Raw genomic sequence first — 21,778 nt, 5'->3', positions numbered from 1 at the left:
CACTTACGCGGTCAGTGGAAACGGGACCTTGGCACCAAACTTCTATCTACACCACCTGAACTTGACCAATTAGCAGCTAAACTAACTATTCATGCCATATTTTTATAGTCATTTTATAATAATTCAAGTATACACCATATTATAAGTAATCTCTAATACTAGTATAAACTACTTTTCAACTCTCAAATCAATCAATATCTCTTACATAAGTTACTGTATACTCTAGTACCTGCCTTAAATACTTGCATCTTATAAATCAACTCACATTTTTAGATAACAACTCATCACCAAACTCCCCACAATTCCTTAATTTGTTACACATAAGTTTTACAACTAACCCCTTTATTTATAATAACCTTCAACTCTACCCCTTTTGCTTTTCATTTCTGTCTTCTAGTATACTTATTAGATTGTTAATTCTCTACACCATAATGGTGAACTTGGTGGAAGCCCAAAAGCCTCTCCTCCATGGCCTAATGAAAATGGCCGGTATCCGGCCAACAACCGTGGAGCTTGAGCCCGCGGGAACCTCTATGTCATTCTGGGTTCCCGCGGAGACTCTACCAAAACCAAACAAAAATAAAAAACCTAGTAACAAACAACCCTTGAAGCCGAAACCCGTGGTAGTCCTTATCCACGGGTTCGCGGCCGAGGGTATTGTAACGTGGCAATTTCAAGTAGGAGCTCTTTCTAAGAAATATTCTGTCTACGTGCCTGACCTCCTATTCTTTGGGAAGTCTTGCACAGGGAATGCTGACAGGTCTCCGACGTTTCAGGCGGAGTGTCTGGCGGCGGCGTTGGCGAAGCTGGGTGTTACTAGGTGCACTCTTGTAGGGTTTAGTTATGGTGGGATGGTTGCGTTTAAGCTAGCGGAGTTGTGGCCGGACCTTGTGGAGGCGGTGGTGGTGTCGGGTTCGATCTTGGCTATGACGGAGTCGATTAGTGAGGCGGAGTTGAATAGGATGGGGTTTAAGTCATCGTCGGAGTTGCTGTTGCCGACGTCGGTTAAGGGTTTGAAAGCCTTGCTTAAGATTGCAACTCATAAGAAGTTGTGGTTTCCTGATCGCTTGCACAAGGATTACCTTGAGGTAACTTAACTTTAACTCTGAATTAGCTAGCCTTTTTCCTACGTTAGATTCATCATAGGTTTCGATCCCATGTTTTATTTGCCATCTCAAAATTTTAACCTACTAATTTAGTTGATAATTCTCGACTATATACATAGTTTAAGGGTCATTCTGATAAGGTTTAAATTAGTTTATAAGTTAATAATCTGTTTTACTCCATGAAAATCAAAGTTGTTTCTCAAAAAAATAAACTAAGCTAGATGTATAATTAATCTCACTTTCAAATATAAGAAATCTCGAGGAAAAAAAAAAAAAAATCAAAGTATTTTCATTCTAAAATTACCTATGTTCATATACTTGTATAATTTTTAAAAGCTTAAAAGACTAGCATTAATCCGTACATACAAAAAATTTTAAAAAAAATTAATACGGAATATAAAAATACAAACAATACTTTTATGGTTGGTGCAATATAATACTCCATTTACGCATATTAAAGTCAGCCCTTTTTAAGATAGATGCATGCCTACGTAGTTTTATATTTTTAAAAAACCCGTTACAATATTAATTTTGGAATGTGTACTTAGAACGTATTTAAATGAGGACCGGTAATCTTAATAACAAACATACATCTTTTATTCTTTTTAGAGTAGGAATAGGTCACCTCATTAGAGCAAGAAGATTGACATACGTACACATAAATTGACAATCATCCCACCTATTGGATAAGAATCAATTAAACTCTTAACCTCTCACAATTATTACACCTCTTTCCATAAAAAAAACCATTGATAAATTGATACAATTGGTTTCATAATTCTTCCTTTCTTTTTTTGCTGATGTGAGGAATGAGGGGTTGGTTGTTAGGAGTGGGTGATTAAAGTGTTTAATTAGGTGAATCAGGTGTTCTGCAAGACCCAAATTTAAAACATGCTTTTAGGATTTCAAGCAATTTTTTTCACCCCTACAAGACTACAAATATGGGATAATGTGCATTTATATCGATGCAAATGTCATATTCTCAAATAATGTCATAGCCAAATACATAAGCAGCCCTTAAATTCAATCACCTACTTCTTGTACATTGCACCTTTTTCTTTATATATATATGTCACCATCATTAGAATTATATTGCTCCCTTCCAAATTAAATTTAAGGGACTTATGATGTTTAATACTCCCTCCGTCCTCGAAAGAACGACCCATTTGAGTTGATTACGCGGGTATTAAGAAAGTTAAATAAAAAGAAGTAAAAGTATATTGAAAATATAAATTTACATGGAGTTTGTAAAAAATAGAGAGAGAAAGTAATAAAATTACATGGAAAATCAAATTTTTGTATGGGAAAGCTAATTTTGCACAAATATTGTTGCAAATTAGTGGGTGTTTTAATGCAAATGGGTCATTCTTTTTGGGACTAAAATTAGGCCAAATGAGTCATTTTTTCGGGGACGGAGGGAGTAATTAAATACGTTTATTAAAGAGTTTTTTTTTTCCTTCCTTTTATTCTGTCGTCTAGTTTTCAACTAATAACTAACACCTACTTGTTTTGGAGGGCCAAACCAAGGGCTAAACCGAGCTACGAGTAGTAAATTGTGTAACTATTACTTTCGTTTCGTTTCAGGTTAAATGCAAATTAAATTTATGAGAAGTTGATAGGTTAAAAACATACATTCTGCTGTATGTATATACTCACCAAGTCACCATTGTTCTTTTATATGTTGAATAATGCAAAAGATAAATTATTGCATTTTTTATATGAAAAAAGGACTTTTAGAAATTATTATGCATACTTCAGAACATTGAATAATTTTTTACTTATGGGACCGTGGCCCCTACTAAAAGTTTTAGGTCAAAAGAAGTTTATTTTCGTTTAAGACAAAAATAATTACTCTGTACCTTAATAATAATAATAATCTGATGCAATGTGAATGTGATGCATAGTAATATGGTATGTAGATCAAGTTAATATTGTGGGCCGAAGGAGTACTTTGAATCATTGATGCATGGTAAATTTAGTATTACCTCTGGTCCAATTTACTTGCAACAAAGGAATATTTTATGTCTCACAAATAATACCCCTTTGTTGCGAGTAAATTGGACCGGAGGTAGTAAATGGGGATGGCTTAACATGTACCATTGAGATTTGAAACTTCTTGTACTTTACTTGGAGTCATTTGGTTCTGGTTGAAAGTTACATTCTTACATTAAATAAAGGAGATATTACTTGTATCATTCTATAAAAAAAAATATTTGATTTATCCACATTTACAAGGTTCAAATTTGATTTCGAGGTATATAAATTTCTAAAAATGAAGGGTGGGGTTTGAATTATACTATTCTATCATCATATGTAAATTTAATGCTTACTTGCATCAAAAGATATGTTTTGAGTGTATCAATGTGGTGGTGTGCAGCATCTAACTATTAGAAATTGAAAATGACATTGACAGGTGATGTTTACCAATAGAAAAGAGAGAAGTGAACTTCTTGAGGCTTTGGTCATTGCCAAACAAAACCCTGATATCCCTAACTTCACACAGGTCTATCTTTTTCTCCCTTCATGTATTTCTTCATTTAGTACTCTCTTTGTTTTAAAATAATTTTCACGCTTTGGTTTGACAAAATAATGGGACTAATCATATACTTTGTGATATTAGTAGAATGAATAAAAAAAAAGATTGAAATTTATTACACTATTAGTGAGATCAAACAAAACAAGTAAGAGAAAATGTTGATATTAACTGTGTTATAAAATGGTCGTTTTCACTCCAAAGAAGTTATAAACTGTTGTTTGAGATATTTTGAATAAAGAGAGTTTGAAATATTTGTAACAGAGGGAATATTAGTTTGTTTATATGAAATTAAATCTATCTCCTACATATCCTAATTTGTAAACTTGATGATGACATATGTTCCTTTATACCTTCTAATTTTTGCTGGTCTTGTACACAGAAAATCCATCTTTTATGGGGAGAGAATGACCAAATTTTCACTATGGAGATCGCGCAGCAAATGAAAGAGTATGTTCCACAAATTGTTGTCTAATCTTGCTAATATTGAATGTTATTGTTAACGAGTATGGATACCTATCAGTAAAATGATTTTCATTATAATGTCCAAGAAACTAAGATAGTGCATGTACCTTGTGATATTTACAGGAAACTAGGAGACAAAGCATCATATGAAGGCATAAAGAAGGCAGGTCATCTGGTTCACCTTGAGAGGCCGTGTGTGTACAATAGATGTCTGAAGCGATTCTTGGCTTCTGTGTATGCTGATGGAGATGATCATAAGTAAGATTATTTACTACCTTCGTCCAGATTCAGCTGTCACATAATTAGTTCAAAATACACTATGTCAATGTTACTAGCTATTCTGGACAGAGTATTTCCTCATCGCAAGCCCTCAATTTGTAGAATTAGATGTGTGATTAGATAAAAAAAAATTGAAAATTTCATATTTGTATTGTTCCAGGATCTGAATAAAGATATATATTAACGCATATAACGCGTATTGTTTGTACAACAATTGACAAATGAATGAAATGAACATGTAACATTGTTGTCCCAGTAAAGGATCAAAATTTCTCACAACATTCGTTTTTCAGTATATACTGGAGGAATGCAAAACTTTTCCTCCTTCCTCTGTCTTTTCTGTATGCTGCAAACTCATGAAATGCTGAGTGAAATAGGGATAACCACTCTATCTGAAGTATGCTTGAATTTCCTCGAGCGTTTTTCCTTTTGTCTCTGGAAGCCATGCCGCCACAAAGATTACAGTAGAAGCAGCAAAAAATGTGTAGATTGTAAAGGTTCCTGCAAAGAATAGGGAAGTCAGGATTTATCTCCAGAGAAATGCTAGAGCAAGATGAATCCAATGATCAGGCATTTATGCACACTCGAAGCTTTCGTTGAAAAAATTGAAGATACAAAAAAATCAATTTGATCAGAAATAATATTCAGTTTAGTAAAAATCAGGTAAAGAGAACAATGGCATAATGATCACAAAGACAAGGAGAAAGAATCACCTCCGCTACTCCAACCAAGCAGCAAGTTTGCGGTCATTGTGATACCCCATGAAGTCAGAAAGTTTGCCATTGTTGCTACACTCCCAGCAAGGCCTTTTATACTTGTTGGAAGAATCTAGTCAAGTCCAACGGATGGGAAAACACGAAATATTCAGTTCATTCTTACAATAATAATGGAAATTCTCGATTGGTTATACTGTTATACAACTCCAAATGCATCAAAAAATAAAAAATTTAGAGAAGTTTTCTTAGCATTTAGCAGCTACTTCATAAGCCTATAACATCAAGGACAGAGATCAGAAGGACTCAGAACAAGTTGAAATTACGAAAACAAGGAACCAACTATAGATTAAAACCTTTCGTATCGTATGGAATGGTTTAAGCATTAGTTCAATGGCATACCTCAGACATAATAAGCCAGGGAATGGGCCCCATTCCCAAAGAAAAGAAAACCACCATAGCCTGCACAAATAAAAGAGGCCTTAAATGTTCCGTTTTTTTTTTCTTTCTTTCTTTTTTTAAGTCAAGGATATGGAGTTTGCAGAAGCATACCACAAGGCCTATGACAGAGAGTATGCTTAACGTGTTGTGGAGACCTGAGTCTTTTGGTAAGATATCCTGCCAACAATATAGAGAGTAGAAGCATTACACAGACGGCAAATTTCAAGGAATTTTTATTTACTGCTAAACTTGATCAACTTATCAGTACTTTTTTTTTTTTTTTTTTGCCTTATAAAAGGATTCAATATCAGAAAGATGAGGAATATCATGCACCATGATAGGTAAATTAGTATGATCAACAACATAAATTGTAGTCCTGGAAAAGGATCTTTCTCCCCACTTGGGGCAGCAGCTGCATTTTACTGTGAGCAAAAACATGATCGGCATTTACTAGAACCAATCATGTATGGCTCTAACTGATTGGATCGAACTGGATTTAAGCAGAAGTTACTGACCTGGACCTATTTTATAGCACTCAACTCCATCAGCCACGGACCAAAATGTAAAGTCTGGCCTGGCTCATGATTGGCTCAAGTATCTATATGTATGCAAACGCAAAATGAAGTAAGCCATACTGATTACTGACCTCGAGAAAAAATGCAACTGAGACGAGGATGAGGCTAACAGTCATTCCAACTGAAGATACCTGTTATGATTCAAGACAGTCAGTTCCAATTACATACATAAATATCACCAATGTACTATAATATATCCACAACGTACTATTAGCAGAACCCTTCGGCCAGCCCTGTCCATCAGCCAAGTGGCAACTCCAGTAGCAACTACCTGTTTGGTTTCCCAGAAAGATGAAAGTCTGAGTTTACAGTTTGCTATTAATCATCAGAATAAAAAAAAAAATAAGGAACTCAGATCTAGTTACCTGAATGCTTCCTAGACCAAATGTGGCAGCAGCACCCTCAGAGATACCTGTCCAATTTGTAGTACATTAGAGAATACCATATCAATATATGAATGAAGCTTATAAGTACAAGTTTCAGGACATATTAGCCTCCATATTTTCAAATATTTTTGAGATTGGATATTTTTCAGCTTCCACATGTTTGATACATCTTTTCACTAGGAATTTTACAGGATTTCAAGTTCAAATGCAGCCACCAACTGTTTCTAACCTGCCTTTTCGAAAATGGTACGGGAATAGAACAGAATCCCGTTGATACCACAGAGCTGCTGAAGCAAAAGTAGCCCGATACCCAGCTGCAGCACATTAGTGTCGCATTAGAGGAGAGATTTCAAACTATAGGAAATAATCCCTTGGTATTCTCATTAGCCTCAAAGAGTATATATACAGAGAATACAAAATGCTAAACTAGGTTTACAATAAATGTCCTAATTATATACATAATATAATAATAATCTAATACACCCCCGTAGTCGAAGCGGGAGGTTTGAGGACGCTAAGACTATTGCGAAAGTCATCAAAGAGAAGTTGAGGAAGACCTTTGGTGAATATATCAGCTATTTGGTAGCGAGAAGGGACATGGAGTACACGAACTTGACCAAGAGCAACTTTCTCGCGCACAAAGTGAATATCCATTTCGATATGCTTGGTTCGTTGGTGTTGAACCGGGTTGCCGGAGAGATACACTGCACTAACGTTGTCACAATAAACGACGGTGGCTTTCTTGATGGGACAATGAAGCTCTAGAAGTAAGTTGCGCAACCAACACGACTCCGCAACAACATTAGCCACCCCCCTATATTCAGCCTCGGCGCTGCTCTTGGAGAGAGTAGGCTGTCGTTTGGCAGACCACGAAATCAGGTTGTCGCCGAGGAAGACACAGTACCCCGAGGTGGACCGACGCGTGTCGGGGCATCCCCCCCAATCCGCGTCTGAGTAAGCAATGAGGCCCGAGGTTGAGGAAGGATAGAGATGAAGACCGAGAGAGATAGTGCCCTGAAGATACCTCAAAATTCGACGGATGGCAGCCATGTGCTCTTGGCGAGGATCGTGCATATACAAGCACACTTGCTGTACAGCGTACGAGATATCCGGCCGAGTAAAAGTCAAGTATTGAAGAGCCCCGGCTAGGCTACGGTAAAGAGTGGGATCATCCACGGGAGGGCCGGAAGAGGAGCTCAATTTAGCCTTGGTATCGACAGGAGTGGCCGAAGGTTTACAAGATGACATATGAGCACGAGCAATGATATCGGCCGCATAAGATTTTTGAGAAAGGAACATACCCCCCGAATGTCGAGTGACGGAGATACCAAGAAATGAGCTAAGTGGGCCGAGATCAGTCATTGCAAATTCGGCACTTAGCCGAGCCATGATAGATAACCGAAGATCATTAGATGAAGAGGTGAGGACAATGTCATCGACATAAAGAAGAATATAGGCCAAGTCTTTCCCATTAGAGTACACAAACAATGAGTTATCCGATTTGCTATGAGTGAAACCAATAGTAGATACAAAAGATGCAAACCGATGATACCACGCCCGAGGAGCTTGCTTGAGGCCGTAGAGAGCCTTTTTGAGAAGGCAAACATGACCCGGGTTGTCCTTGTCACGAAGACCGGGTGGTTGATGCATATAGACTGTTTCGGCAATATCTCCATTCAAGAATGCGTTTTTGACATCCATTTGATGAATGCCCCAAGACTTGGAGATAGCAATGCTAAGAACGGCCCGAATAGTTGCCGGTTTGACCACCGGACTAAATGTCTCATCACAATCAATGCCAACCTGTTGATTCCTGCCATTAACCACAAGACGAGCTTTGTGTCTCTCAAAGACACCATTAGCATTCTTTTTATGTTTATAAAGCCAAATGCAAGGAATAACATTGACATTAGGGGGACGAGGAACTAACTCCCACGTCTTATTTTTAATAAGAGCATTAAACTCCTCCATCATGGCAGTATTCCAATTCGGGTCGGAAAGAGCATCTTTTGGATTACGGGGTAGGGGAGATGGGGAAATTTGACAGTTAAGATCAAAGAGTTGTTTGGGCTTAAAGATCCCATGAGAGCTCCTAGTGGCAATAGACAAGGGAGGAGGAGGTTGTCTGCGAGTGGGCTGGCCCAAAATAGGAGGAGGGAGTATAGGAGAGTGAGTCTGGGCTTCATTTGAGGGAGTTTGAGTGTGATTGGGCCCAGCTGATGGGCGGCCCACAGAAGGAGAGGGGGGAGCGTGAAGTGGTGATATAAGGGGAGTAGGAGTTTGAGTTTGGGCCTGCAAAGGTTGGGCCGTGGAGGAGGGAGGAGTAGATGGGGTATGGGCCTCATGAGGTGGGCTGGGCACATTTTGGAGGTGATGAACTAAGGCAGGAGGTAAGCCTTCAACCAAAAAATCGTAATCAGTGTGTTTGGGAGTGTTTATTTTTGCAAATGGAAATTGAGTTTCATCAAACACTACATGACGCGAGATTATGATTTTTCGGGTGGAGATATCATAGCACTTGTACCCACGATGGTTAGGTGGATACCCCAAGAACACACATGGTGTGGAACGAGATTGAAGTTTATTAATTAAGGTGGAGGGAAGAAGGGGATAGCAAAGGCAACCGAACACACGTAAGTGAGAGTAAGAGGGATCTTTTTGGTAAAGAATTTTTGTGGGTGAGGCATAGGAAAGAAGTTTGGTAGGGAGAATATTGTGGAGATAAGTAGCCATGTGGAGAGCATGGTGCCAAAAGGAGGGGGGCATAGAGGCATGAGCAAGGAGGGTACGTATCATATTATTGATAGTACGGATTTTCCTCTCGGCTTTTCCATTTTGGGAAGATGTGTGAGGACAAGAGAAGCGGAAGACCATTCCATTAGACACACAAAAATTGCGAAAAGAATCATTGTCATATTCACCCCCATTATCACATTGAAAACATTTCACATAACGATCAAATTGAGTACGAGCAATAGCATTCAATTGTAAAAATAAGGGATACACATGAGATTTTCGAGCAATAGGAAAAGTCCAAAGAAAATTTGTGTAGTCATCCAAAAATAACACATAATAATGATGGCCGACACTACTTAATTTAGGAGAGGTCCAAATGTCACTATGCAAAATGTCAAATGGTAAAGTAGTACAAGTAGTAGAAGAGTAGAATGGAAGTTTCACATGTTTCCCAAAAATACAAGAGGAACAAACAGTAGAATTCAAACTCCTATTACATTGGATAAAATTGTTCTTCTTGAGGGAGCTCAAAATGGAAGATCCGGGATGGCCTAGGCGATCATGCCACAAAGTGGAGGATAAGGCAGCAAGGGCGGTGGGTGGAGAAGGTGGTGTGGCGGTGGAAGTGAATGGGTAAAGCTCCCCCGAGCTATCACATCTCATACGAATTGTCCCCGTCCGTAGGTCCTTCACAGAAAAACCAAACGGATCAAACTCTATGGAAACCAAATTATCACTAGTAAATTTGCGGACAGAAATCAGATTTTTAATGAGATTAGGGGCATGAAGAACATTATTCAAAGTGAAGGGAGGGAGGGAAGCATGACCATGACCACGAATCGGAATGCCACTACCATTTCCAACAATAATATTGTGAGGAGTGCTCAAATTAAAATAAGAAGAGAGAGTACCTTGATGAGAAGTCATGTGAGATGAAGCGCCGGTGTCCATGTACCAATTGTCATCAGGTTGGTGCAAAGAGAGAGTGTGCAAGGCAGCTTCGACATCGGTGGGAGCATAGCCCACGGAGGAAGGAGCTTGGGCAGTGAAGGCATGTTGCTGCTGCTGAGGTCTAGGGCCTAAGATGCCCCCTTGAGAAGTCCGTGGCCCAACAGGAGGACGAGACCAAGATGTTGGGTATGGGCAGGGTGGTGCGGCCCAAGGAGGGGAGGCCCAAGCAGCCCATGGAGGGTATTGCCACCCCGGAGAAGCGTTCCACTGCCAAGAAGAGTGGTGTTGCTGTTGATGTTGCTGCTGCCCATTGCCGCGGCCACCGCGGCCTCGGTTGTTGTTGCGGCCACCACCGCCGCGCCCTCGGCCGTGTCCACCACGACCACCGCCGCGGCCGTGATTTTTCTGGTGGTTGCGGTGCCCGTGAGAAACAGAGGATGAGAGATCATTTTGGGCAGAGTTAGAGATTTCCGTGGCCATTAAAGCAGAACCAGCAGCATTGGCTTCATTTGCGGCCTGATTAGCTTGACGAGATTCTTCAAGAAGTAGCATTGATCGGGCTTTGTGAAAAGAGACAGGTGGGTCAGTTTGCTGAAGAATAGCAGCGACATTGTCATAAGCCTTAGATAGACCACGGACAAGAGTGATAACGAGACGGTGATCGCTAACAGAGGCTCCGACGTTAGCTAATTGATCGGAGAGCATTTTAATATGTTGACAATAATCAGACACATTGGCAAAATTGTTTAAATCAACCTGCGAAAATTTAGATTCGAGTTGCACGGCTCGATTTGTGCGATTGTCTTGAAATATGTCCTTCAATCTCCCCCACGCGGCTTCGGCGGTGATATCAGGTTCGATAATGGTGTTGAGAAGGTCATTGGATATAGTCCCGTATATCCATTGAAGGACTATGGCATCGAGACGAGCCCATAGAGCAGGGTCGGTGGTTTTTAGAGAAGTTGAAGCGTCAGACTCTGTTGCAGAGGGAGGAAGAATGTGGTGAATGACTTGGTATGCTCTGGCATTAACACGAAAAAGTTCAGCCCAAGTACTGTATTGGGAGCTTTTCATCTCCAAGGTGACAGGGATAAGGCTCTTGATTGGAGGGACAGCAAGAGCAGGATGAAAAGTGGGATTTTTGGGAGATTCACCCATGATTGGAAGCAGCTAGAAGACAAGAAGAAGAGTGGCGGCTGAGAGAAGACAAGAAACAGAGAGAATAGAAAACCTAGCCTGATACCATATAGGAAATAATCCCTTGGTATTCTCATTAGCCTCAAAGAGTATATATACAGAGAATACAAAATGCTAAACTAGGTTTACAATAAATGTCCTAATTATATACATAATATAATAATAATCTAATACAAACATCTTTGGAGGTTAGTAGCGAAAAAATAAAACCATAGTCTTAAACAAACCGTTCTACCATCAATGGGAACCAATATCTTTTCCTCTTGAGGTGTGAGATGCTAATTGTTGTTCTTTTGCGGGATGATGCCACAGATTTCTGCAGTACAGCGAATTAAGTAAGAACTCACTGCAATTATATAAAAATATTTATTAACTTGGAAAAAGAACTAAAGTAGCTTAAACTGATTACTTTGATTTCATTCATTTCAACAGATATATCTGTATCAAATCCTCTCAGAACTTGTAAAGATGCTTCACATTCTTCCATCATCCCCATTTTTGCCTGAGAAAGCCAGGAAACAAAAGTTAAATGTTATACATCAGAACAAAGATATTTAATAAACAGCCATATTGATGGATTTTACCAGCCAGCGAGGAGATTCAGGTACGAAAAATAGCCCAGGAATCAACGCAGCACAGGGCAAAATTCCTGCAACACATGAGTATTTAGATTCAGAATTGCTTACATAATGATGATAGAACACAGGGCTTAAGTCCTTCGAAGGAGAAATGATTCTATATGATTGGAAGAAACCAGCTTCCTAGACAGATAAAATGCAATAATAAGGAATATTGTTCTGTATTACAAGGTCACAGATTCGTATCACACTAAAAACTTCTCATCAAGACAGAGGTAGGAATGTTCAGAATTGATGTCTCCCCTTAAGATCTGGTCTGTTATGAGATACTCTTGTACCGTGATCTATGATTTTCTGAAATTTCAATCAATTTAAATCCATAGGCTGTAAGTTTTTATAGGAGGATTACACTGCTGGGGATTTTTAGCATGGTTGATATTAATCTCAGCATTAACATTAAATTTTGATATTAATATCAGACTTGTCAACATTTTGCTACATCAACCACCTAGAGTAATAAGAATAAAGTATACATAAAAATGGCATACCAATAATTGCAAGTGCTCTCCATTCAACAAAAATTCCCAGTAGGTAAACAAGCATTATCCCAATGGTAACAGCAAGCTGGAATTGAAATAGATTGTTCAACTAGTCAGTCTTGAGTACTTAGCTTTGGATTAGTAATTGTAATAAGACAAGGCGTAGTAAAACCAGAAAATCACCTGGTTCACTGATCCAAGCATTCCCCTCATGTTTTGAGGTGCTATTTCGGCAATATAAACAGGCACCTAATACACAAAAAAGACCATTAAAGAACTTCTTAAACACCATATACAAAGTCAATGCGACAACTATGAATCTCGGATGATTGAAAGGCTTTACCGTGTAGGATATAATGCCAACACCGAAACCTTCCAGCAGCCGTCCCATGTATAGAAACGAGATATCCTATAGTAAGCGCAACAGTGGATGCATACATACAAGAAAGATGTATATAAGCATCAGGACAGACAGAGACTAGGCAAATAGCACAATGCAATAGCACACTTACTCTCGCAAATGACACAACAAGCCATCCAATTATATTCGGGATTGAAGCAATCATCAGTGACTGTAATCAAAACCAGAACATCACAATCAAAAACTTATATCACAGTACAACAAAACATTCATAAAAATTGGAAATTTTCGTATCGTATAAGACACCTAGGAATTGTTGGCAATGTCACAAACCATACAATAAAATTATGTAGCACAAATAAATTAAAAGAATTTTGTAAAAACAAAAAAAAATCATACCCCTTTGCGTCCAATGTATTCAGAAATCTGGCCACTAGCAATAGCCCCCACCATAGCTCCCACATTGGCCAATGATCCAAACAAGGAGAACTGTCACCTCAATCAATATTAACCAAATTATATCATTAAGCTTTATTCTGTGTAAATTAACCATACACGTCTCGTCATTAATTCATCGATTAAAAAAAAAAAAAAAATATTCGCACCTCGGAGACTTTAAGGTCAAGATCCTTAATGATGGCAGATTGTGTTGGTGATGAATACCCACACTACAACCATAGAAAATAAAAATTAAAAAAAATCCCAATAAACCCAAATCATCAAATTCAAAAAAAAAAAAAAAAAGTAAGAAAATTTACGGTGAACCCAAATTGAATAGGACCGAGAGCAACAACAAGAACACAAAAAACAATGGAAATGGCGGATTCACTCATATTAGCAATGGACCCAAAAATACTTGATTGTCTTGAACCCATCATCAAACTTCCACCACTACTAATCGGATCTTTCCCGGTTGATCCACCCATTCTATACCAACTACCCGTATGAAGAAACGGCTTCTTCAGCTCCGCCCTACCTTCCTCCGCATCGCTGCCGCTCATTTTTCCGTTTTTTTTTTTTTTTTTTTTTTTTTTTTTTTATGAATTAATTTTATTGGATCAAACAGAAAAAATCAGAGAGAAAAAAATGTAATGAAAAGAACACAAGTTATGGAAGTAGATCTATTGTTCCAAAATGGTATTATTTCGCCTGTTTAGTTGTTGGCGCCAATGTTTGTTGTTTTGTTTATTTTAATGTTAGTTTATTCAAGGCAGACAAAATGGAGGTCCAATATTTTTTTGGCAATGTGACTATTCTAATTTGGTTTTGATCCACCCTGTATTGATTTTGATTGAGATTTATAATATGGTTTGTTTATTTATTGTTACTAACTCTTTTGTAGAGAAGAGGTCAAGAAGGCAAACCAAACATCCTGTCTTTAGAAATGTTTCATTCATTAACGTCTCAACGGGAATAATTGTGCAATGTGTGTGAATAAAGGTATAAGATCATATCTCGTGACAGTAGTGATTGTAACTTTACATCCAAACAGGTAATGTAGCGTTTTATATCGAGGTTTGCGCTTTACTACAAGTAAGTATTATTACTCCGTAGCATAGTTGGTGTGAAATACAATTGTCCTTTCGTTTAGACTAAAGGACGACAAATAAAGTATTTATTTAAAAAGTTACATGAATTTGTAAAGTAATGATATCAACGTGATTTTGTAAAATCTATACGTTTTAAGAATTTTAATTTGACAACAAAAAAGGGTTGGAGTATATGCTTAGCTTTCGCTAATTGAGTCTTGACTCTTGACCGTGACATGATTGTGAACTAGAGGAAGCGTTGTGCACAAATACTAAATCCATGGCTTGGTGGTTCATGTGAAAGGTGGTCCACCCTAAATCACCAAGCAAGCTTTTTGAAATTTTGTTCGTGAGGAACTTATGGTTGTGTGATTGTCCTCCTTCGTCCACCCCTTTTCTTTTCTATTGGGAATCAAAGCCACAAGAAATAGATAGATTCAAAGATTTATTGTTTATTTATCAACAAAAGGGTGTTGTGATCCTTATAAGGTTATTCTCATCATTTTTGTATCAATACACTTAACTATATATGTATTGATTTTTTTTTTTTTGTTAATAGTAAGAAAATGTGTCAAAGTTATTGCATTGATAGTACAAAGTCATACTCAAATAAGTATTCTATCACTGGCCGGTGAGTAACCAAATACTTAATTTGACATCAAGTTAAATCTTAAGAAGATAAAAATATAGGTATGTGCGTTTTTTATATGAAAAAAAAGAACTCAAACAACTTATTAGTGTAAAGAATTGGAGGTTCAATCTCAAAACTAATTGACAATGATATAATAATAGATTTTCAAGTACATAAATTGATTAATACGGGATAGATAAGAGTATCTAGTTCTCAATTTTGTTTATGTGAAACAACTCACAAATGTCTAGCGCAATGTCAATTCAATACCCTCCCTCCCACATAATCGCATATGAATTGAATGTTGTTAAAATTCTTAGAGCTAAGTTAAAAAGATAAGTAGTGGGAATACGTGTCGGGCTTCATTAAGCCAGCCACCATATACAAATGTATTCCTATATACGGTATGTTTTTATGTCTATGATTAATTGATTGTAATGCAATAATGCATGGAAGTGATGGTACAATCATTTATAAAGTAAGGTCACTTTCTTCGTGAAGTCGGCATATCCATGGATCCCAAACTTGGAATTAAAATTTTTAAAATATATATTTGTCATCTAAGAGTCAAACTATGATAAAGCTATAATCTTTCCAGAAAAGCATATCATCTTATAAATATTGTGACGCTCTTTATAATTTACAAGCTGTTGACAGAGAACGTGATGCTAAGATTGCCACGTATTCCTTCATACTACCTCTGTTTTATATTATTTGCAACGGTTTGACATAAAGTAGAGAGAAAAAATGTCTAATTGTTGCAAATAATATGAAACGGAGGTAGTATATACGTAATAATACTTTGTTTCATTTTAATTGTTTAATATTGATATATTTCTTTCATTCATTTTTAGTTGTGATAATATGATTGAAGGAAAAAAAAAACTATATTTATAATCAAACTAATCAACTAAAAGTAAATAGTTATAGTTTGACACAAATCTCAACAAAAGTAACAAAAAATTAAACAAATAATAATATAAATTATTATGTTGAGTTTCATTTTGGAAGAAAAGGCTTAGAGCAAAAAATTATGAAAAATGATGATGTTGCAATATATGGCAATTAATATGAGAGGATAAAATTGTAAAAGAAATCTATTTTTATATATATAGGAAGTATAAAATAATGAAACAAAAGGCTGTAGATTAGTGGCTTTGGCTTGTCGTTGAAAATAACTTTCAAATCGTTCATGCATGGACACGATATAACATGCATACGAAGAAGGAGAATATATTCTATGTATGTATATAATAAAGTCAAAATTGATGCTGATAACATTGACTAATAGTTTTTAGAAGAAAATGAACTTTTACTACATTTTTGATAAAGATAAGGATAAAGTGTTGATTTTGTGAGGGGCCACTGATTATTTGAATTCTTATAGTTGGGTGCTATATAAGCGATCTTCATAAGGCCACAAGTCAATAACCCCAAAACATTTCATTAGTATGAGTAGGTTTCTAAGTTACTAATGGTAGATAAGAAGAAGAAGAAGAAGAGAGGCCTTACATGATGAAAAGAACCTCGTTTACTAGCCAAGGATGACTTGCCTAGCCTTATATATGTAGGGTGTATGTACGCGATGCGTGCTCCGGCCTGCTTGTTAGGCGTTAGGCAGTCGTCCTTGGCTACGTTGACAGACTCTTTTCTTTCCATGCTTGACCTTCTTTTCTTGTTTATAGATTATAGTTGGGAAATGCACAAGAAATTTGTGTGTCAAAGAGACTTAAGACTTTATACTCTGCATGTTGTGCTATGAAATAGATATTCTCATACTTATGGTTTGTGTGAGCAAAGATCCCTTGTGTACATGTTTAAATGAGGTTTTGTTCTATAGCATTTTTTTTTGAACGATTTTGTTCTATAATTATACGACAATATAAGATAAAAAGCCTATAATTTTATAAAAAAAAATATTTTTCCGTTATTATTTAATTAATTTTCTACCTACGTAAAACAACACACATTGAACCTTCGCTCACTCACATTGAGTACTAGTATTCACTCACCCCTTAAACTTTGTATCATGGTCGGTTCACCATTACATTATATTCATAATTAGTATAATACATTAATATGTAGCATTTTACCGTGCGAATACTTGCATGAAAACTCAACAATATTATATGTCTTGTACCCATCAAGTAAAAAAAAAATAATTACAGAGCATACATATGTATGTGATGTACTACTTTATTTTTTTTATTTGACAAGTTCCATATATTATATTTGTCAATGCATTAGATAATTGGTAACTATATTTTCAGCAAGTAAAAACTATTTTAAATAGAATCAATACTGTATGTTTTTACTTGTATATAAACCACAAAAAACAATTTGAAAAAAAAAAATGAGATGTGAGAATTTTTCAAAGTCAAATAGGGAAAAAGAAGTTTCTTGTCAAAATATAAAATAAAAAGAAGTTCAAAATATGGAGTATGCTAAAGCTCAATGAGTCAATCCTTCAGTTTTACAAGTTTTTACAACACGTCTTTGCTGTTCGGGCGTGGGCTTACTATTATTTGATTTAAGAAATCCAGAATCACAACTCTTGGGTGATATTACTTGGGCCAAGTTACAGTCATAGTAATTGGAGTCTGCAATTTTTAGCATAATTGATCCAATCATGTAACCAATGTCCGTCCTACAACCAAAAGTCCGGACCTTTTGGTTTCACTCCTCTTGATAATGAGCCTAAATACCTAAAAGTTGAATAAGATATCTAAAAGTTGCACATAATATATAACGGATGTAATATATGCTATTTATGGCCATTATCAATCCAATTCTACGAGTTTTATTTACTTAGATGTGTTATCTCTGATATCAGACAATTATCATTGTAAGGGGTCTCATTTTCCAATAATAAATTTGATAACACGAAGATTGTTCCCTTCTACTTAAGGCAATTAAGATGAGTACGAGTGGGAAAGTATACGCCACTAATTTGTAGAGTCCACTAGGACTCTAGTAACATGACGTTGGTATTAAATTGTGTTTAGATGGAATCATCAAAATACCAAAATACTTTTTCAGTAGTACCAACGAATGCAAAAATCTTTAGTTGGTATCAATATAATCGTTGCTGGTATTTAGATGATACCATATAAGCACAATTTAATACCAACGTTGTGTTATTAGAGTCCTAATGGACTCTACAAATTAGTGTCTTAGTACCCAATTGGCATTACATACACCATGGTGCACCTAGAAATAGGTGCACCAAGCCCAATACGCGCCCAACCCATTAGAAGGATCCGCGCCCAACATAAGGAAGCCCACGCCTATTAGTAAGAAGCCCAGCCTTTTTTTTTTTTTTTTTTCACATTGAATTCTGATATTATCTTTTTATTAGAAAATCTAAATTAAAACTTTCAAATAACCTTTTTTTTTAATAGATTATTTTTTGTTTCCCTCTTTGACAATTTTGGTTCTCTCCTTTTTTTTTTTTTTTTTTTTTTTTTTTTTTTTTTTTTTTTTTACCTCTAAATTACTAGAAGCTCTAAAATTTTCAACAATTGAACCCTACTTTCTCTATCCACTTTAATATAAAGTTTCTTGTATTTTGTAAAATAAAAAATGGATATTTGCTCTGTGTGTGAGTGTGAGTGTGTGTGTGTGTGTGTGTGTGTTTTTTTTTTTTTTTGAGCTTTTTGACCAATTTTGATGGATTGTGCAATAAAATTAGCAAATCTAATGTTAATCGTTCCATATTCATTACCTTCATATTTTTTTCATATATTTTCTGTTTGATGTTCATATACGTTGTCTTTTATGTCCATATTATGTGCTGTATGAAGCAATAATTTGTGTATAAATTTATCAAGTATTTTGGTATGAAATAATTTATTTGGATGTTGTGTATTTCCTTCTTTTGTTGTTTAATATTTAATTATAAACCAACTACTGAACACCTTTAAGAAAATTCTGAACATCCCCAGAAACTTCTTATAAAACACTAGAAACAACACAAAAGCCCCTATAAACTTCTGATAAGCCCCAAGAATTTTATGATAAGCCACCAGAAAACACTAAACCAACCTCAAAAACCTCTAAACCCCCTACAAAAACTTTTGAACCCCAATTACAAACCACTAAACACCTTTCAAAAACATTTTAACCACCTTCAAAAACCTCTAAACCCCCTACAAAAACTTTTAAATCCAATTACAAACCACTGAACACCCTTCAAAAAAATTTTAACCACCTTACCTCAGAACCCCAACCACAAACACCCTACCAAAACACCTGAACCCCTACAAAAACGTTTGAACCCCAACCACAAACCACTAAACACCCTAAAAATACTTTTGAATCCCAACCACGAACCACTAAACACCCTACAAAAACCTTTGAACCCCTACAAAAACTTCTGAACCCAACCACGAACCACTAAATACCTTACAAAAACCTCTGAACCCCATACAAAAACTTTCGAACCCCAACGACAAATCACTGAACAACCTACAGACTCCTTACAAAAAATTCTGAACCCCAACCACAAACCATTGAATACCCTAAAAATACTTCTGAACCCAACCACGAACCACTGAACACCCTATAAAAACCTTTAAACCCTCTACAAAAACTTCTGAACCCCAACCAAGAACCACTAACACCCTACAAAAACCTTTGAACCCCCTACAAAAACCTCTAAACCCCAACTACAAACCACTAAATACCCTACAAAACTTTTGAACCCCAACCAACAAACCACTGAACACCCTACAAAAATTCTGAACAACAACCACAAACCACTGAACACCCTACAAAAAACTCTGAACCCCCTACAAAAACTTCTGAACCCCTACCACAAACCACTGAACACCCTACAAAAACTTCTGAACCCCAACCACAAACCACTGAACACCCTATAAAAAACTCTGAACCCCCTACAAAAACTTCTGAACCCCTACCACAAACCACTGAACACCCTACAAAAACTTCTGAACCCCAACCACAAACCACTGAACACCCTACAAAAACTCTGAACCCCTTACAAAAACTTCTGAACCCCTACCATAAACCACTGAACATCCTACAAAAACTTCTGAACCCCAACCACAAACCACTGAACACCCTTCATAAACTTCTGCACCTGAAGACACTGCTTAGCCTTCAGACTTTCCTTATAAACAACTTCATACGTTCTAACTGCAATAAACAAACACAGTTTATAATTACCATTACTGGAGTTCAAAAATAAAACAACAAAGTTCAAATACGGGAAATAAGTGTTCATAATTATGTGTACAATTATATTTTAAAAAGCAAATATACATACATAGAGAATTATATAAAACGCAAAGGTTCATTAAAGTAACCTAAATGTTCATAAAAATAGAAACAGTGTTCATAATACAATACTTCTAATAACAATTTTGATAATAAATAAAATGGAAAGTGCGAATTATATGAACAAAATGTTCAAAAACATGATATAAACAAATTATATTCATAAAATACAAATTAAAGCATCAAATCAACAATTAAATTATAAATGAAACTGAAAATCATAAAAAATTAAGCAATTAAAATAAAAGAATAATCATTATAGCTCAAAAGTCTTCTTTATTAGTTCTGATTTATGACTTGTTTCTTCATAGAGTTAGAATAGATTTCTTCTTTGAATAAAATGTTAATAATTTTAACAAAAATGTTCAAAGTACCAAATTATGAACAGAACATTCATAATCATACTAAAAATAAACAAAACTCATCAATTCTTAGATCAAAGCTTAATTGATTGTAAAAATGAATTATAAGAAAGTTGACCAAATTACAACTAATAATTGAAAGAACACGTATTTTAGATTGCCAAACCATCAAAACCTCAATCAAATCCATTTCAATTGCAAAATCATTAAAATGCATTAAGAAAATATGACCTAATTAGAAAGTAATATCAATTGTAATAAAAAATCTGACATACATTATATTGCCGATCTCGTCAAGTATGTATAAGAATGCCTTCCATGGTGCTCAGTATTTTAATGGCGATGAACAAATTCATACAAGCAGAGTGATTAACTTATTGAGTTACAAAGTGGTGAAGGAATTCAATCAAAGGAGAGAGAGAAAAATAGAGGAGAGAGAAAATGGAGGAAATTTAAGAAGAAGAGAAGACAGAGAATCAGAAAATTGGACAGATTTAATTAAGGAAATAGATGAGCTAGGAAGACGCGCAAAATAGAAAGGAAAAGAAGAACATTGAAGTTTTGTGAATTACCCAATTAAACGCATCGTTTAATTAATGGTTTACACAGAACTACATGCACAAGGGTGCATGTTATAATTTGCGCTTAGTACCAACAAGTACGAGTATGTGAAGCAAGATTATTTGACCAAAACATCACAACTTAATTAGTAAAAGGTGGCCCCACGTGACCATAATTGGTGGATAATATTAGAAGATGTTGGTCTTGAAGACTTTGGTTTTCAACGGGGGTACCCACAATTTTGAAGGAGTATAGAATAATATTTCTATATTGCCCCATTGATTGGGAGAACATGTAGCTTTATGGGCAAGCCTGAGTAGATAGGTTGAGATTTTCTTTTGGGAAGACAATAACATTTCTTCCCTTTTCTCAGCAGATACCCCTATGCACAAAGTTTCCCAAATCCGAATCATATCAATGATTAACCAATCCAACTTTAAAGTCTAAATCTTAGTGTAACTTATACAAGAATACAAAGTAAACCTATAACTTATACAAGAATACAAAGTATAGAAAATTATATGAACCATGGTAATG

General features: G+C 36.0%; 2 protein-coding genes across 2 annotated transcripts; one reads left to right on the top strand and one right to left on the bottom strand.

Moving 5' to 3' along the window:
- The first annotated feature begins 204 nt into the window (after positions 1 to 204).
- LOC145600174 (uncharacterized) lies at positions 205 to 4,389 on the top strand. The gene is made up of 4 exons (XM_081656073.1): positions 205 to 1,088; positions 3,520 to 3,609; positions 4,022 to 4,089; positions 4,228 to 4,389. Exons 1-4 carry the CDS (start codon positions 432 to 434, stop codon positions 4,364 to 4,366), a joined length of 954 nt encoding a protein of 317 aa, XP_081512199.1. The 5' UTR covers positions 205 to 431; the 3' UTR covers positions 4,367 to 4,389.
- A 156-nt stretch (positions 4,390 to 4,545) lies between these two features.
- LOC145600173 (sugar transporter ERD6-like 6) lies at positions 4,546 to 14,190 on the bottom strand. The gene is made up of 18 exons (XM_081656071.1): positions 13,619 to 14,190; positions 13,466 to 13,528; positions 13,260 to 13,349; positions 13,012 to 13,071; positions 12,843 to 12,908; positions 12,683 to 12,748; positions 12,509 to 12,584; positions 11,967 to 12,031; positions 11,792 to 11,884; positions 11,618 to 11,698; positions 6,728 to 6,812; positions 6,478 to 6,524; positions 6,321 to 6,383; positions 6,184 to 6,243; positions 5,649 to 5,714; positions 5,499 to 5,558; positions 5,097 to 5,211; positions 4,546 to 4,884 (listed from the first exon to the last, which is right to left on the bottom strand). Exons 1-18 carry the CDS (start codon positions 13,859 to 13,861, stop codon positions 4,772 to 4,774), a joined length of 1,512 nt encoding a protein of 503 aa, XP_081512197.1. The 5' UTR covers positions 13,862 to 14,190; the 3' UTR covers positions 4,546 to 4,771.
- Positions 14,191 to 21,778: the final 7,588 nt, after the last annotated feature.

Source organism: Chenopodium album, chromosome 21 (genome assembly GCF_948465745.1).
Source record: "Chenopodium album chromosome 21, dcCheAlbu1.1, whole genome shotgun sequence".
Taxonomy (NCBI): domain Eukaryota; kingdom Viridiplantae; phylum Streptophyta; class Magnoliopsida; order Caryophyllales; family Amaranthaceae; genus Chenopodium; species Chenopodium album.
The sequence above is the reverse complement of the archived record's forward strand: the minus strand, read 5'-3'. Positions and strand labels throughout refer to the sequence as shown.